The following is a 19,283-nucleotide window of genomic DNA, read 5'->3' on the forward strand; positions in this document are numbered from 1 at the left end:
GCATCGAATGCTCAAGAAAACCCCGCTTAAGAAGTTGAGCGATAGTTCATCTGTCGCCTAGATTTAAGCGGCTTTTAGCTCCGCTTTGCATAAAGTTAACATTGTGCAACATAAAATTTACCATAAGCTGAGCTTAAGCTTTTAAGCGGACATTGTGCAACCGGCCGTATATGTTTCAATACAGTCACTATCACCGTCAGAATTCACATGTCCTAGCAAGGTAGCACATATATCTTCATCAGTTTCTGTCGAGCCATCTTATACACTAATACTATATCACTACAATACACGACAGAGATTTATGCACAGAATACTTCGTCAGTACATCAGTATGTTCCGCATCCACAGTATATCAGTAAACTGGAACAATTCATTTGCGGGAATATGTTATTACTAAGAGAACAACACGCAAATCGTGTACAACTAATAATAACTAGACACGAATAGTAAAGTAGATACAGTCTAGATATAAAAGACTCAATAGTAAAAAAATAATATATAAAATAAAACTTCTATAAGCAAGCTTCGTATACACTGAATATATTTGACGTCCGTTTACAATGTTGTAAGTTAATGTATGTAGTACGATGTTAGGACTTATTTCATCTTCAGTATATAAACTCATATCAAATACATTGCAAATGTACTCCATAAAGGAATGAAATACCACATAGTATTAGAATAATTCTTTGTGCCTCTGAGGCACACCTTGCGTCAATTGAGGACCTAAATCTAATCAAATTTTACGTCACACAAGCCGCGCAACAGACTTGAAAGGCTTAAATATGATGTGTAAAACCAGTGTCTCGAGGAATACAAGAAGTCTCATTTCAATTGACATAAATATTTTTAGTATGTAAGAGAATATACATCCCATTGAGCCTTCCAGGCACACCTTGCGTAGTCAAAAAAAGGCAACATTGTTCTCCAAACGTTTGACGACGTAGAATTCACCTGACTGATTGCCCGAGAACAATTATACTCATCACAACACCAGGAAAGCTTCAGTTATTATTTCAAGACAATAGTTGTTTTTAAGTATAAGAATTTGATCTATATTTGTGTTATGTCAGGTATGTAACGCAAAGTGTATATAATTATTTCGTAGTTGCTGAATGCAAAATTATGTGATGAAAATTATTTCCTTACGAAGTTGTACTGTGTGGACACATTTATGATCCTAATTCCGTATTTGTTTGTTCACGACACGTGCGGAGTGTGTCGATTGGGTTCAGGCTAGACACTTCAGCAATAGTTCGGGTATAAAGCCTTATGCTAAATCAAAGATCGCGTACGGAAGTACACAGTGATAGGCAGAAGCCATCTAAAGTCATAGAACAATTACTAGAAGTAACAAATAGTGCATTCCCGCCAGAGGACAATTAATCAAACCCCGACTTGACTCACGTTCAATTCGTATAGGTTCAACGAAAAACCTGATGATTTGACAATTCTAATCTCGGTGAGTAGAACTGTGGATACTTTACTAGTTGACCGAAACAAGAAGACTTTTTAAATTATGTACAGTAGGATTCAGATTGAGGATTCGTGCTGATTTCAACCTTGGAGACAGTTGCATTGAAGCTGACAAGTCAGTGGTTACATTTGTCCACATGGAATATTGATCATACTTGAGAAACACATATTCCATATTTCATTTCCATTATACATCGTTGTTTCGTGAAGTTTGTGTTCCGTTACTGAAGTCTAATGTTTAAAGTATTCGTCCGGCAACAAAACCTTTCTTTTCCGTGATACAACCCCTCATTTATGAATAAGCTACATTCCCTTGCTCGTATCATCGAAGAAAGACGGCAGTAGTTTGTTAATTTCGGCAATATATCATTCATTGCCTTCATCAGACACTTTATAAAAGTACAATCTAAGGCGAAAGCTTACGTATTGCAGAAAATTAGGAGAGGTCATTGCTAACAACTAATAGGATCCTTCCTTTCAGTTTATAGTTCGAAATTTTTAGTTAGGTACCAGCTTCAATTTTTAATTAGACACACTTGCGTTATCTTATCCTCATATCTTATACTACAGTGCATGTTAATATCCTTTCGTTTTCTTTCTTCTCTGTCCTACCCATTGAAGGAAAATGAGAACAAAAGGATACAATATGCACTGTAGTATAAGGTACTAGCAAAATACTCGTTCTTCGTACGGAAAGAATACTTTAATTTTGGACATAAAGGGCTGAGTGTGGATTTCGGCGGCATCGGAAGTGTTACTGTTCATCTTTGCAATCCTGAAAACTATGTATTTGACACTAATATCGGTCATTTTCGATCATTTTTAAATATCTTCCCCCTCCCCTAAGTTGCACCGTCAAAGTGAAATTATAAAATCCATTCCAGATGTGAACCTCATCTGTATTAAAAATTTGCTCGAGATCAGTGATTCAAGAGTTACTAAGTCGCAAACATAATCACTTTAATTTTTATATATGAGTGATTCCATTTCAAATCGTCCAGGGTGGTCCACACGACTATCTCAGATTTAACTTATTTTTTAAAATAAGAAACTACATACAAAATTATTAGACCCATATTTTTTCTTTTTGCTGAAAAAAATTTTTTCTTCGATATACAGCCTTCCAAAATGGCCGCCCTCCTCTCGGATTGCTCAAAAAATTGAAAAACATGTCAAATTAAAAATTTATTGTAGAGAAACCAGTGTACTTAGTAACATAATCGCAATAGCAGGAAGAGTATAAAGTTGTATGTTTCGTTGGAGAGTAAAAATTCGTCTATTGGTCCAATAGGAATCGCGCAATTCACTCGCAATGTTGCCAACTTTGATGCAATTTTTGCTAACTTCAAACATTTTTTTTTCTGTCCTCACGAGCAATATCAACCATCTGCTTGTAGCATCGAAATCTACTGCATAAGGTCTCTTGAAAATGTAAAGGACTTACGTTTCTGATTATTACATCCCACGTTATAGCATGATGAAAAGCTGAAAATTTCATTAAGACGCCATGTTTGGACGCCATTTTCTCAAAAACCCCACCTTTTAAAAATCTGAATTTTTTACATGTATTGGAAAAGTACCTAAGTATTTAATATCCGTTAACCGTTCATGCGGCTGAAGCCCCTAACATTCGCAATTAATTATTGAAATTTCGATTTTTGTACTTGCAATGTAAATATTTCCTATGGGCATTTAGGTCCTATACACAAGGCGATTTGAAAGGGAGTATGAAAATTTTGAGAGATGAATCCTGACATCAAATCCAGTAAAAAAGTTCCTATAAACATGAGTCGAATTCCGCTTCGTTTTCGAGTTACAGGGTTTCCAACTCGGGACCAAAAATCGGCTCGCGACAATGGAAAATAAAATATATATTTCGCGTTAAATCAGAAACTGCGTGCTAAAGTTATGATGAAGTTCAGAAAGTTGATTTGTATCAATATGAAAATTTTTACGTGCGTTGCAATTCGGTTGGCAGTGTTGCCAACTTGGTAGAACTTTTATTTCTTTCCAAATGACACTACGTGGATTTTATTTGATATCTGGTATTCATTAATGATTGCAAACATCACATGAAGGACAATTTTCCCCACATCACCACAGTTTTCAAAAACTTACATGTATTTCATTAAAAGGTTTATCTCATGCGTTATTGATAGTTTGTGTGATTCGGTGTCGTGAACATCGTCCTAGTGTTCTCTGGAACCATGAAAATTGTTTACACTGGTAGTATGACATTCTAGTGCACTAGTTAAGTGTTTGTGTGAATAACAATGGGGAAGTCCTATTAGAGTAAGGACCGTATTAAATGTGTTGTTTATGCTAAAAGCCGTAAGAGAATTGTGCACAGAAAGAATTCTAGAGAAAAAAATTATCTTGCGGTAAAATATATGGATTGCGTACAGCGTGTCAGCCCAAACGTACTATTAGGGGAGGATGATTATTTGTGTCCTGTACACAAGGCGATTTGAAAGCCAGTATGAAAAATTTTGAGAGGTGAATCCTTCACCGTAGTCTAGGTTTCACCGATAACGGCCGTTTTAATGGGGACACTTTCTTGTTTAGCATGTTAACTGTCTGGTTAATGGTTTCAAAATCTACATTCAGAGGAACAAATTCTTTATCTTGCTGGTGCATAATTTTATATTTACATCTCTTTCGTGGTCACCAATATCTCACACACATTCACGTTGTTCACGGTAAATACTCAAAGCACCCTTTACACAAATAATCATCCTCTCCTAATGCTACGTTTTGGCAGACGCGCTGTACGCAATACATATATTTTACCACAAAATAAAATGTTTGTCAAGAATTCTTTCTGTACACAATTATCTTATGCCTTTTAGAATCGGCAACACATTTAATACGGTCCTTACTGTAATAGGACTTCCTCATTGTTATTCACACGAACACTGAAACTAGTGCACTACAATGTCATGTTACCAGTGTAAACAATTTTCATGGTTCCAGAGAACACTAGGACGATGTTCACGACACCAAACCTCGTAATAAACTGTTTCGTGGTTTCAGCAGAACTTCTTGAACAAGTTCGAACTTGATGCGTGGAGTTATGAGAGGTTTTGCAATAATAAAGAATATTTTTTCTTCTTTTTCTTATTATTATTATGATTATTACAACTTACACAGACATAGTTTTTATTCGACATTTTGGTTTTACTAATGATGACAAACATCGAGTGAAATTCACACTTAATTTTGCAAACTATCAATAACGCACGAGATGAACCTTTTAATGAAATCCATGTAAGTTTTCGAAAACTGTGGTGATGTGGGGAAAATTGTGCTTTATGTGATGTTTGAAATCATTAATGAATACCAAATATCAAATAAAAACCACGTAGTGTCATTTGGAAAGAAATAAAAGTTCTACCAAGTTGGCAACACTGCCAACCGAATTGCAACGCACGTAAAAATTTTCATATTGATACAAATCAACTTTCTGAACTTCATCATAACTTTAGCACGCAGTTTCTGATTTAACGCGAAATATATATTTTATTTTCCATTGTCGCGAGCCGATTTTTGGTCCCGAGTTGGAAACCCTGTAACTCGAAAACTAAGCGGAATTCGACTCATGTTTATAGGAACTTTTTTACTGGATTTGATGTCAGGATTCATCTCTCAAAATTTTCATACTCCCTTTCAAATCGCCTTGTGTATAGGACCTAAATGCCCATAGGAAATATTTACATTGCAAGTACAAAAATCGAAATTTCAATAATTAATTGCGAATGTTAGGGGCTTCAGCCGCATGAACGGTTAACGGATATTAAATACTTAGGTACTTTTCCAATACATGTAAAAAATTCAGATTTTTAAAAGGTGGGGTTTTTGAGAAAATGGCGTCCAAACATGGCGTCTTAATGAAATTTTCAGCTTTTCATCATGCTATAACGTGGGATGTAATAATCAGAAATGTAAGTCCTTTACATTTTCAAGAGACCTTATGCAGTAGATTTCGATGCTACAAGCAGATGGTTGATATTGCTCATGAAGACAGAAAAAAAAATGTTTGAAGTTAGCAAAATTTTCATCAAAGTTGGCAACATTGCGAGTGAATTGCGCGATTCCTATTGAACCAATAGACGAATTTTTACCCTCCAACGAAACATACAACTTTATACTCTTCCTGCTATTGCGATTATGTTACTAAGTACATTAGTTTCTCTACAACAAAACTTTTAATTTGACATGTTTTTCAATTTTTCGAGCAATCCGAGAGGAGGGCAGCCATTTTGGAAGGCTGTATATCGAAGGAAAAATTTTTTTCAGCAAAAATAAAAAATATGGGTCTAATAATATTGCATGTAGATCCCATATACAAAAAATAAATGAAATCTGAGACTATGATGGGGACCAATTGTGGTTTGCCTGGACGATTTGAAATGGAATTGGTCATATATAAATAAAAAAGACGTGTGCCTAATTAAAACTGACTTTTTTTTAAAGTGAATGTTTGAACGTAATTAACGCTTTGCGAACCTTTTTAATTTTTTTCCGAGTTCGTGTGAACAGATCTGCATTAATTTGCTAAATTACAGCGTCTGGCATTCAGTTTCTTAAAGACTCCACTTCCAAATTACACGTTCGTACCATGCTGTCGCAAGAAGCTTGTCAAGCGTGACTCGACATCAGACTGGAATAAACATCCTAAATGTCGAGTTCCGCTCGACAATTGCAGCTAACTAAATGTTTAGAACCGTAAAACTGAAAGGAAAAATCTTATTGGTTGCTAGAAGGTTGGTGCCTAGTCTTATTTTTTAAAATATCTACGCTGTGGCCATACATTTTACTTTTATCAAATGTTCGATAAAGGCTTCTATCCCAGATCCCGCCAGGTAGGCTTCGTAGTAGGAAATGCCGTGTGCGTCTGTTTTTAGGGGTTATCTCGTTTCTTCCACTTTCATCTTTACACCATTATTACCTACCTCATTCTTAGCGTCTCCTTTACCCTCGGTGCATAATCGTGGGACGTTAAACTGAAAAAAAAAGCCAAGCACTGCGATCGGTGCCTGACCGTTGCTAACGTAGACATTTGACATGTTTCATACCGCAGGTATTTCTATTAGTTTGATAACCATCTATATGTGTAACGGAAGCTGGAAAAAAGGAGTAAAATATTCTGTATTGATAACCGTATAAGCACTGGCCATAGTCTTAGAGGAAGCAGGTAGTTCTTCCCACGGAGCGTCCACAAGTGGTAACATATTCCCACCGTCTTCACATGGATACACTAAGTACGAAAGAAAATGAAATGAAATGAAATCTTTGAGTTTTACGTCCCACGGTTATGCCGGTTAGGCTAAAGGAGACGGTGATTATGAGAAATGAATGAAATGGTGGAATGAAGAAAGTGGGAGGAAACGGAAGAACCCCGAGAAAACCCACGCACTCGGTGACTAAGTACGAAAGAGCAGCAAGATCGTAAAGTTTCCATTTTTATTCTAATAAAGGTGCTGGCAACCACAGTTATAATTTGGATTCTTACTATTCGTTATCACCTTAACAATGGGTAGTTATTTGTACCTTTGCGTTTGTTAAAGGATTGGGTTCTTTACAGAATCCGCATTTCTTGTAGCGAAACGTCTACTGCGGCGAAAACTCGGGGATCTGAGGCCTGTCCCTAGTAAATTGAGTATCATATCTTTGGTGGTGTGGTTGGTTGCAGGGGTTATTAATAAGTTTTTCTTTCCTCTTTTCTTTAAATAATAAAATAAAATATATCAGCATATTGTTTAGAAGGAAGGATTGTTATGAGTAAAAAGATAAATAAATAAATAGTTTTCGCATGGTGTACTAGATTTTTTTCTTAACTGTATATACGCTATATGGATTAATGTTAATGAATGAATTATTTTATTATCATCATTATTTATCATAAATAATACTTGTTATTCGCTTAGTGTATTTTATCTATATAGCACACAGCTTAAGAAATTTGTTTTTGTTTTATTTTATGCTTTGAGAAAATGGTTTTCCCAACAGTTTTACATTTAGCAATGAAGACCTTGAAAATTCATCTTCATTTTGTATCGATAAGTAAGCTGAGATTCTTTTTGTTCTTTGTTTTAGTTCGCTAAGTGAATATATTTTGTAGAAGAAATGACAGATCTTGATATCTTTCACACTGATGATGTGTACATAAAACGTGAATTTGTAACAGAATCAGAAAATGAGGAGCTTGGACAACAAAACGATGATACCAGGTTTACGGGAGATGAAGACACAACTCCAAAGCCACAGGAAACAGGTAAATGGGGGAAGGAAGCATTTACTATTAATGTAACTTTTAGCGTAAACATGAGAGCGCTTCAAGGCCAAGTCTAATTGCATAGAATAAAAGGAAATTGTCTGAAAGTTATATAAAATATACGAAACTGTCTAAGAAATGACGTGACGGCAGTTATCAATATTTTAGCTGTAAATTTAGTTCAACAATATAATTAATCTGTAAATTTAATTCATATAATTAAATTATGCAAATATGATATCAGCTAATTTCAGGTTATAGAACTGATATTCAGTTCCTGGAGGAGGGAATGAATTATATCACTACAACTACAGTCTTTTTATGCAATCATCAGAATAGCAGATATGAAGAGAAGGTACTACTAGGTAGGAGCACAGTGGCTATGTGGTAGAGCGCTCACCTCTAGCGAAAGGAGTCTATGGTTCGATCCCAGGCCATGCAAGTTTGTGGTCGAGGGTTCTCTCGAGATTTTCCCGTTTTCTCCTTACATTCCCATTCCAGCAAGTACTTCATAGTCTTTGACTTCCATTAATTTGTGATCTTTAGCGTAAAAAAATCATAGTGTGGGACGTTAAACTAGAAGCTTCTGGATGACAGAAGCTTAATTTCTTTTGTGTGTCTGAAAACAAAACAGTTGTGTTACCATATTTTTTTATTTGCTGGGAACTAACACTATGTCCATTAAAAATAAAGGAGAACTAAGTAAATAGGTCCTGATTACTGCGGTTAATGTTTGAGTAATCTTGTATGTGCTTGGAATAATGGCATTTGAATTGAGTGAGGTTACGAACTATCAACGCGTTTTGAGGAAATAATCGCTTACCTAACTGGGTTTTACTAAAATTCCTCGAAATACCTACCGTATCCTTTTTCCGTTAAGTTGGAATCTTCTAATAGAAAGTTTGTTTGTGTGTTTGTCTGTCTGTGTGCAGCCTGGGGACCAGACGAGGGACCAAGAGTTACCAAATTTCGGTCACGGGTACATTAGTCTAGGCACCAGATTAAGACGAAGCGCTTTTTTTCAAATTTCGAACCAGGAGTGCCTCAGGTGGGGAGGCGTTTACCTGGACCGGCCTGGGGATCAGACAAGTTGATCGAGAGTTACCAAATTTTGGTCCTTGGTCCAGGCCCCAGACCAAGGCGAAGCGTTTTTGTCAAAATCGAACCAGGGGGACGTTTACCGGGACATGTAAAAATGGTAAGAAATGACCAACATTAGTGTCTAATTTATAGTTTTCTCGGTCGCTGAGATCTATGGTGAAGCTGCAATCACATTAACTTCCAAATTCACCCTATTCGGCTGCGGGCCGGGGTTCAGCGGAGGTGGGGGTGGATACCGAGACATGTAAAAGTAATCCAAAATGATCGATATTAGTGTCAAATCCATAGTTTTCGCGATCGCTGAGATCAACGGTGATACTTCCATTAGGAATGACTTGCAAATTCAGCTACCATTGCAAGAGGACCAGGGGTCAGCGAAGGGGGGGGGGGGATACCAAGACATGTAAAAATAGCCTAAAATGGCCGATATTAGTGTCGAATCCATAGTTTTCGCGGTCGCTGAAATAAATGGTGATACTCCCACAGGCGTTGACTTCCAGATACAGCTCCCATGCGAAGAATTGGTATATTCAGCTAGTGTATAAATATGAAAAAGACCTGTGATCCGCTTTAAAAAAATCTAAATGGTTGTAAAGGAAATGGTCTTTGCTACACTTCCCAATACTTTCTACAGCCTTCTTGTAAATAACTCAGTAACAAATTATATAAAATGTTCGGAAAGCAGGCGAGTTAATACTTCTGGAATGTTATTAAATGTCTAAGACTTTCCATCTAGTAGAGAAATTTGACTGCCCGATAATTATGACGTCATACACTATACATTAAAATTTTTTGTCCTATAAGAGTTGCAAGAACGTCGTAGGAAGTAAGCTCGACAAATAAACGCAAGTTTCCAGTAAATTAACTGAGTGAATTTGAGTAAGATCAGTGATGGCCGACTTCCAAGCACCGCAAGCCATAACAAAATAAGAACCGAACTTCAGCCACTTTTCACTTTTCCCATCCCCCCTTCTCACTGAGGCCAGGGATGTTGAATATGCGTAAGATATATATTGTCTAATTTTTTGTTGTCCGTATCCTGCTTCTTGTTTCAATGTCACAAACATTTGAGGGTGACTATAAAACTTGCAATTTTTTAAAAATCAATCTCCCGATATCCCATATCTTGCAGAATAGACTTGGTAACCAAAAGGTTAAGAAAATATTTTCACATGTAATAATCAACTGTTGATTCAGGTATATTATTGTGGCATCTATACACTTCCTGTGCATGAAGGTAATATATATATATATATATATATATATATATATATATATTCGCGAGCTGGATGAAACATACTCGTGGACTGCCATTTAGCTATCACTGCTTAAGAAAATAACACACCTAATAAATAGGTGAAATAGGTGATGATGATATTTAAAATTTTTACAATGCTTAAAATCAGACATCTTGGTTTTCTAAATTTAAATATAATGTGAAAGTAGGATAAATTTAAATGAAATGTACACAGAATAGAGATACAACATATCATAACGGAAAATGAACAATAAAGCATGTAAAAGGTAATCAAAAAAATAAATAACAAGATTAACAGGGCCCAATAGTTAGGATTTGTAGTGACAGAGATCTGGGCCGCTACAAATTCGAATAGCAAAGATGAGCGACTAGACCGACAATCGAACTTGAGTCTTCGGCTTATCGTGTCAGTGCGTCAACCTCCATGATTCCTGACCAACTACGCAATTTTACTCGAGATCGCTACTGAGCTATTCACATTACATGGACTGTACCACAACTCCTGTTATTCTTGAACAACACAGGGTCTGTATTATGGAACACCTATTGCATTTCAATTAAATATTAAATATAACATGCCCGTATAATAGTCCAGTCAATTTAAGCTAAAAAGGGGATCAACCTAGAACAAATTGCAACAGAAATTGTTTTTGTGGTATCGAGCTCTATGAAGTGTCCTGACTAACATATCAAAAGTCTACCAGGCAAAATCCGTCATTTTCGGCTGCCATCTTGGATATTGCCGTAAACAGTTATAATATACTTTTCTCCCAATATCCTCCCAAGGAATCGAGCTAGAAACTTCGGTTTGTGCCAAATTAAAGCTAATGAACAGTATACTCAAGGAAGCGTAGAAAACCATTTATGTAGTGCAGTTTTATTTAAATACGGAGCTGAAATTTTGAAAATGATGTTGCACATATGCCGTTTTCAACATATTAACATTGGCAAATACAAATAAAATGGAAAGGAAAGTTAACAGTGAAGATTTGAAATGTTTAATAAAATATAACTACAAAGTTCGTGTAACTATCCATTTTGATTACGGTAATGAAAAAAAAAAGCATTGTTAAAAAGTTCTAACATATTATTAAAAATTCTTTTTATTAAAACATAATTTTTCCCTGATTTAAACAAATACAGGAGCAGTAATTTTACATAAAATGTTATACAATATGCATGCAAAAATGTATTGTATAGTCCACAGCACAACAAAGAAAAATTATTAACCAGATTAAAAAAGGAAATAACCAGTAATCAATACAAAGCAAGACATTTTCACAACCTTCATTACCGATACAGGTCATGATTTTTGGCACATCTTTTTCATTCTAGTTAATACTCTCCCTGACTACTTCATTATTATAATCTCCATCAGATACTACATTTTCAATGATACAGTTTGTACATGATTTCCCCTTTACATTCTTTGCACGCTACAGAACATTCGACATGTTTACGACATGAACATCGTGTCGACGAACAGTAAATTCTACAACTACAGCGAATAACAGAAAGGATGGCGTCTGGTGCTGGTTACATATGTATGAGAACCGAAAGATATTGACTACTTTGTATTCGCCAGGCCCAGTCTTTCGGTGCCAAAACTGAGCTTTTTGAGCCATCTTATACTTGGAAATAGACTCTAAGACTGTGAAATTCGCTGAATCAGATGTTGGTGTGGTTATTGAGGATGTGCGGAAAACATATTTCTTGCAATTTTAGAGAAAGATCGCTTTTATCGCAGTGTATCTAATGAATCTGAGATCGTGCCATCATAAACCAGACTTTTCTCTCCAGCTGAAACTATACTTTGCACATTAGATGTAGTGCTGTTGAAAATTTTAGCGTAACATACTAGCTCGGGATGCTGTTTCAACAGCTTTATTGTATTGCCTTTCCCGACGTAGAACAGTTGCGACGTTGTGTCACAATCTAACAAAGCATGCATAAATGGGAGATTCGAACACAAACTTTCTCCAAGGATTATTTTTACTGTTTTGATATCCTGTACCTGATGTTTATGCGTGTTGGACTTTGAATCTGGATGTAAAAGCACAGTATGGTTATGACATTTGACTTTCTTTTGACCAAATTCTCTCAGTGTTTCTGGAAGGTATTCGGGACACTTATCAAGAGATATTTCTTCTGTTGATGGGTATGCCGTAACATCTTTTAGAGTTGATCTATGTCATTTCTTATTAGCTTTGCAGCTGTGACAATAATCCTCATCTTCTCTGAAACTGGGTTATCTTCTTATGGGGTATTGTAATGCTCTTGAAGGATGGAAGATGAATGTTGCAACATTTGCTTTTCCCAACAGATCTGTAATAATGATTTCTTCACCATAATGATCTATAACGAGCTGGTTCATATATTTCTTTGAATATGGTTCATCTTCAAGTTGTTCTTGTTCCAGATACTTTTTCATTATTTTGACTAGATCAGAGACAGTAATTTGTTCATCATTTTCTCTTAAATATCGCATAGCATTCAAAAATGCTTGCTTTCTTACTTCCCAGGGAGGTCTTTCAGTCTTCTAGTGTTTCTGACATGATTCTTGTCTTTCCTTCATATAACGCTACCCAGTCCGAATATTAACATTACACTGCTGATGATATACTGCATCCGCAGCCGGTAAATCTTCTGTAAATGCCAACTTACCCTTCACAGTACGGCTCCAGTGATCGTTTCTTTCCTTATATTCACTTCTGTTCCGCACTATACATTTTAAAATCAAAATATAAAAATAGGTTGCTGTAGAAATACGGTAGTTTTGGTAAATTTTATAAATTTGAGTGGTTGTATGAGCCTTATTTTTTTAACAAGGCACTTTTGAAAGGTGTAAATATTTATCTGCATTCAATTTTCTCTATTTTGATAGTATATTTGTGAAATTTGGTCTTGTAGATGCTGAGTTATAAGAAGTTTTGTGTTCAAACATCAATATCCAAGATGGCGGCCAAAAATGGCGGATTTTGCCTGGTCAGATTTTGATAGACATTTGATTTGTTATTTAGCGTACTTGATAGAAACTGAAACAGCAAAAATCATTTCTGTTGCAATTTGTTCTAGGTCATTCGGTATTTTGACTGGACTATAACTATTCTGGGCGTACACTTAAAAGTCTATTAAGAATATTTAAAAAGAAAGACGAGTCAGAGTACATAGGATTAAATAATTCCATCAATAGAAAAAGGAAGTAATAAAATAGACATCCATCTAAGAATTGGACCTTTCTTTTTCTTCAGAAAATAGGTAGAAAATTAGTTTTTGTAACATGCTGTTATTTTTATTTTTTTTATTATTATTATTTTTTTTTTAGAAAACAAGGATTTTAGAAAAACAAAAATTGATCAAAAGATTGCTATGTTGACCAATAATTAGTTTTTGGATCAGGGGCCACAAAATTTTTGAACGACCCCTAAATCGAGTTTTGGTATTTTCTACGGAATAAGTACATCATATTGAGTTAACTAATAGTTTGGGTTTGGCTACACTATATGTAGTTCTCGAGATATAAGCTCTACAATAAAATTTTTGATTGAAATATATTGGATCTTTTAATCCAAAGCAAGATTGTAAAATGACAGTCCCTATACTGATCTTCATTAAAATTTCTTTTCAAGTAAGAAGTACATTTGTTAGAAACAGAATCAAAGTTGTACTCACCGTATTACGACGAAATAATGCTTAATTGTAAACCGGTCTTCCTTATTCTCATTTTAGTTAAAATCGGGCAAAATTATTATTTACATTTAAAAAATATTTATTAGTGTGTTTGTTACCTTGTCTAACGAAATTAGTTAATCATAATAAACGTTTCGCTTTGTTCATGTCTAGATGATGATGATGATGGAGAAGCTCCCGAAATAGAATTCAAGGATGTCGGAGTTAAAGTGGAAATTGTTGAGAACTCAGAAGAAGAAGACTTTTCTCCTGAAAGTAAAAATCCATTGCAGTTCGAAGGACTTACTTTCGTAGACATCGACAGGCTAAGGTATTGGAGTTAATATTTGTGACAAAATGTAGAGAGCAAATCATAACAGAATATATATATATATAAGTTCTCTGCTTAAACTTTTTGGCATCTAATTGTTGATTGACTCCTTCAATCATCAATTTGGAGAGTTTTAAAAAAAGGGGTAGTTGGTAAAATGTAAGGAAACTTACTCGTTTATATTTTTAAATAAATATATATTAGGGTGGCAACCAGTTATATGGGAAAATTTCGAAATTTATTTTAACAGTCTCACCCCCTAAATTTATTCCTTTGGTTACTTAAGCATGCGTGCAAAATTTCATGAAAGTATTTTAATATTTAAAGCTCGCTCAAAGCGCTCAAACTTATAGCTACGTTTACATTACCGGTACTTAAGGGTTACTTGCGAAACTTAGCATGTTTTCCCCCAACTCTTTCTCTTTGAGTTGCAGTTTTCACACTTACAATATATAACCTCCGGATGTATTCACAGCGTATTGTATAGTTTGGTTATATGTTTAGAACTGTCATATATAGGGTGCGTGACGAGTATATTACATTGGGCACTTGTGACACCATTTGACTTTCTCATTTTACTTGAGATTTTCTTCTCAAACCTAACATTTATTACAACTATTTGGCATTTGAAAATAAGATACAATGTGAAATACACTTTAGCAATCATGAATACACTTTGAGAAAGTAATTCTATTAAGACCCTGCTCACTATTTTTCTGTTCCTTCCAAAGAAAACTCGCTGAGGGACGCTATCTCTTAGATGAGATTATTTACTAGAAATAAATTTTGGAAAGAATCAACGGAAAATGTGTATGAAACAGGTCCTACTTTCCGAAGGCTGTGTGTTACGAAGAAGCCAAAGTTGTGTCGGCCAACCAACATCATTACACCAGACCTATCTTCAGCACTGGATCGTGCAAAAATCAGCGAAAGAAATGCCACTCATGTTCTAGCTGGTGCGGCGGAAGCTTTGGGCTACCGCTCACGAGAAATCTGTGTTAATATGGAATCTATTAGAAGAGCACGCAGAAGGAACCGCAAGGAAATAATCGATAGTAAAATTTGTTCGTGTTTTCCATTTGGTGATCCACTTACAGTGCATTGGGATGAGAAGTTGTTACGTGCTTTAACTTCTAAGGAATCATTTAATAGCATAGCGATTCTCGTTTCTGGGAATGGTGTTACGAAACTATTAGTAGTGTCTGCTATTCCAAATGGAAGTGGTACCTTCCAGTCGGAAGCTGTTTTTAAATTGCTGGAGGATTGGAACTTAACTATACGTGTGCATTTCATGTGCTTTGATGCAATAGCATATAACACGGGTTCACAAAATGGAGCTTTATACTGTGCTGGAACAGAAAGTGCAGAAGGATCTGAACAGGGTCCCTTGCAGGTATCACATAATGGAACTAATTGTGACGAGAGTGTTCGACATGATTTTCGGTGCTTCAATGGATCCACACATAAAACTTTTTCAACGTTTCTCTGAGGCATGGAACTCAATTGACAAGCTGAAGTTCGACACCGGAATCCAGGACGAATTTGGCTCAGAGGTTTTGACCCCAGTAAAGTATGAACTGATATCTTCAAGCAGCAACTGACGCACGATCAACCCAGAGATATTACAGAGAACTTGCTCTCCTATTTCTTGGCGAAGGTCTTCCAGGAGGTGTCACATTCTATGTCCCTGGAGCCTACCATCATGCACGATGGATGACGAAATAAATTTATTGTTTGAAGATAAATCTTTTCCGGTCACAGTTTTACCTTACATCTCGTGAGCTGAACAGGCTTCGAAACTTCGACATATTTGCAGTCGCATGTATTTGAAGACATGGTATTCCTCTCCTCTTGTGCGTTTAGCTCCAAGAAATGACCTGAATCTCTTACATTTCTACAATAATGTTAATGCAAAACTTGAAGAAGCAGCAATGCACAGTTTCTCGAGACATCTGTGGTATTTGAGCGAACCACTCACTGGTCTCAGTTTCTTTTATCCTGAAGTCCACGCAGCAGTGAAGAAAGACATGGTTACAGTGTTATTGAGGGATGGAAGTAAAGGAGAAGAACTCGTGCGCTTAAGATATGAGGAGACCACAAAGATAAAGCCCTTAGTGACTTCGTTTCCAGAAACACCAGAAAGCTGTTTGGATCACTAGAGATATCCAGGGATTCTTTTATTAGAAAACCCTGAAATATGGGAAACGAACTATACTTTCCTTCAGGTTCGAGAGCGTGTGAAAGGTCTACAATATTGTAAATGATCTGGCAGAATGAGGAATTTAATTGATTCAAAACTTCAATGGAAAACTGACCAATCAGGAAGATCAGGTCCAATTTATTCTACAAGTTGTAGAGCACCACAGAAAGAGCACACTTTCCCCACCCCAAGTAAATTCATTCTCAATCAAAGTATTTTTGTTTGTTGTGATGAATATACTTCCGCAAACATAAATACTGAAAAAATATACATTCGTAAAACATAAATAATACTAAAGGATGTTTCCAAACATATTTTTGAATTTCATATCAGACCCTATTTATATGTGAATTTTTACTGGTTTTAAGCGAATTTATTGATGCGTTGAGCGACCACTGAATATTGTGTAATTGCTTCAAAATTTTTGTAGTAAACATTTGAGATAAAAATAAATAAAATTTGACCCTGAGACCATTAAAAATGCAAAAGTGAATTTTCGTTCCCACCCTAATATTTATTAATTTATTTATATAGTGTTTTATTTCTGGTGTTATGCAACGGTACGGCATATCGACGTCTTTTTAACGAGAACGGAGTATTTTCTTTTCTGTCGTGAAAAAGAATTTATGAGAAACTTCGAAAATACCGAATAGTAAATATGTAGTTTTATTAAGAAATCAGGATTTCTATTGTTTTCGTTTTCCTTTTCTTCTTTCTAGAGAAAGAGTTGCGAATCTTTGTTCTTCTTTGAAGTCAGTTAATTGTATTCAGAGACTAGAAATATTTGGGCCCTTTTTTCTCTCTCTCGCTCGCATGTCCTAGAGTCCCCTTGGTTTTATTCCTTTTTCGCACGGTAATGTAAACCATAAAGGCCGACCAGATTTCTGCTGAAAGGACTGACCTACTACAACGAAATAATCTCAACAAATTTGTCTGTCGCTGAAGTTCGACTAAACTGAAAGGCAGTACAAACATTCAGTTTGGACTCCACCTCTGTACGATCTCCGTAGAAGAGTTAGTTCCTATTTTAGTGTATCTATTTAGTTGTTTTTACTTATTATTAGGACGAGGATTAAGTGAAAACATCCCGTAGTTTGTTTTTTCGCAAAGTTTATCCATTAATTTAGTAAAACTTTGTAGAACACTTTGATAGCTGATTGGTATTCAAAAGAACATTATGTGAACAATGTACTGTATGTGTGTTGTTATTGAAATTCAGAATTTGTGAAACTCTTGAAGCGTTTTGAAAACAAACAATAGCAATTTACTTTCGCCCGTTTACAAAAAGAGAGAAAAGTAAGAAACAAATCACTAAAAATATTGATTATCATTACGTTTATTGTAATATAAAATCAAGATGTGGGAATCAGTACGTAAGAGTTTTTAGTTACAAGACTGCATTGATATGTTAATGGACAATATAATTATTATTGTTAATAATAATAATAATAATACCCTGAAATGTATGCAACATTTTAACGATTATGAACCTGAGGTCCAGCGTAACGGCACGTTCATTTTTAGAAATAAAATGCTGTGTGTGTATATATATAGAGTGTTTAATAAGTAATGGTCATAAATTAAACCGTAGATAGTACATGCCAAAACTAACAAAAAAGTCTTAGTAAACATGTGTCCGCAAATGCTTCGTAACGGAGATAGGGGCTGTCGAAAGTGTGGGAAAATGAAGTTTAGAGACGAATATCTCAAAAAGTATGAATCGGACAGAGGGCGGTCCAATGAATGACTATCGAAGTCACACATGCGCTATGCAGAAATGCATGATTGATAACTCTGCAATGCGCGCAAGGGATTCCCCAAAGAAACGGAGGGATTCCCGGAAAATTGTCCAAGGAAAGGGGGCACGAGATGAACATCGAGGGCGAGTCTATCCACCAGTAATTCATACGTCGTGGTACCAGGTCGAAAGCTCGAAAAGATACAAAATGGCGCACAATGTTTACTTGCCGTGCGTGGTTGCATAACCAACAGGAAATGCGAGAGGCAATCGAAGAAAGGTGGTGGTGCATGTTCTGAACTACTTCAGAGCACATTCCTAAGACGAATGCACATGTACAGAGTAGTCCTTTACTGTACCAATACCAAGGTAAAACAAACGATGCGCGAAAATGAATGGAATGGCCGAAAGGAACACTGGTAGAACATGCAAGCCAGCTGGAAATACTGAATCGGGGTTGCAACAGACGTTGAGCTCACCTTGGGTGCATGATGTTACGGGTTCAAATCAACTGAAGTGCCCACTGAATGCAGTGGTTCTGATCTCAGATTTTCCAAATCGTAGGTCCCGTCCTTCGAAGCTCCTAAGCTCGTTTAAAACAACAATAACTCAATCAATCGAGCGCCTGTAGGTTGCTCATTATTTGGTTCATCCCTTGTACGTATACGTAAAGAAAAAAACTGTGCACGCAGTTCTGTCAATCAGCTGGCAAACCAGGAAATATGGAATGGAAGAACACTACATTGTTTCGATTACAGACGTGAATTGGAAACACGTTTGCCTTTCCACGTTTGTTTGTTATGTTGCCTGAAGGGTTCTGCTACAGGTCTACATGCTTTCGTCGTACCGGAGTAGTCGCTTGGGAGAATGATTCAGCGTGTAGAGGTTCATTGTCTTCACTTGTCTTTCTCGCCTACAGTGAATGTAGTAGTTCTGTGTGTTGAAGAGGTGTCAAACGCGCGTGCCTTTACAGTGTTGTGGATGTACTTACTTCATCGTATTGTGGGGAACAGTGCAATAGTTTCAGTAGTGTTGCAAAGCCACGGGGATACTATTGTGCAGTGTTAATTAGTGCTATTAGTGTGTTGCTAAATTATTGTTTACCTTGCCATTGATACAATATACAATAATATTGAGTATGCTGACATGCACTTTATGTACGGCAAAGCAAACGGGAATGCGGTAGAGGCCGTTAAGTTATATCGCGAGACTTTCCCTACGAGACATCAATCAGAC

At 36.1% G+C, this 19,283-nt stretch overlaps 1 protein-coding gene across 4 annotated transcripts in view; it reads left to right on the top strand.

The window, feature by feature from the left end:
• LOC145690688 (uncharacterized) overlaps positions 1–19,283 on the top strand; it is a 53,693-nt gene that overhangs the window by 15,793 nt on the left and 18,617 nt on the right. For all 4 annotated transcript variants that reach the window (XM_081765842.1, XM_081765844.1, XM_081765843.1 and 1 more), the window contains exons 3-4: positions 7,573–7,750; positions 13,953–14,109. In XM_081765842.1, the coding sequence (XP_081621968.1) occupies positions 7,603–7,750; positions 13,953–14,109 (305 nt within the window). In that variant the 5' untranslated portion in view covers positions 7,573–7,602. The remainder of the gene's footprint in view (positions 1–7,572; positions 7,751–13,952; positions 14,110–19,283) is intronic.

Source organism: Thermobia domestica, chromosome 7 (genome assembly GCF_964235325.1).
Source record: "Thermobia domestica chromosome 7, izTheDome1.hap1.1, whole genome shotgun sequence".
NCBI classification, from domain to species: domain Eukaryota; kingdom Metazoa; phylum Arthropoda; class Insecta; order Zygentoma; family Lepismatidae; genus Thermobia; species Thermobia domestica.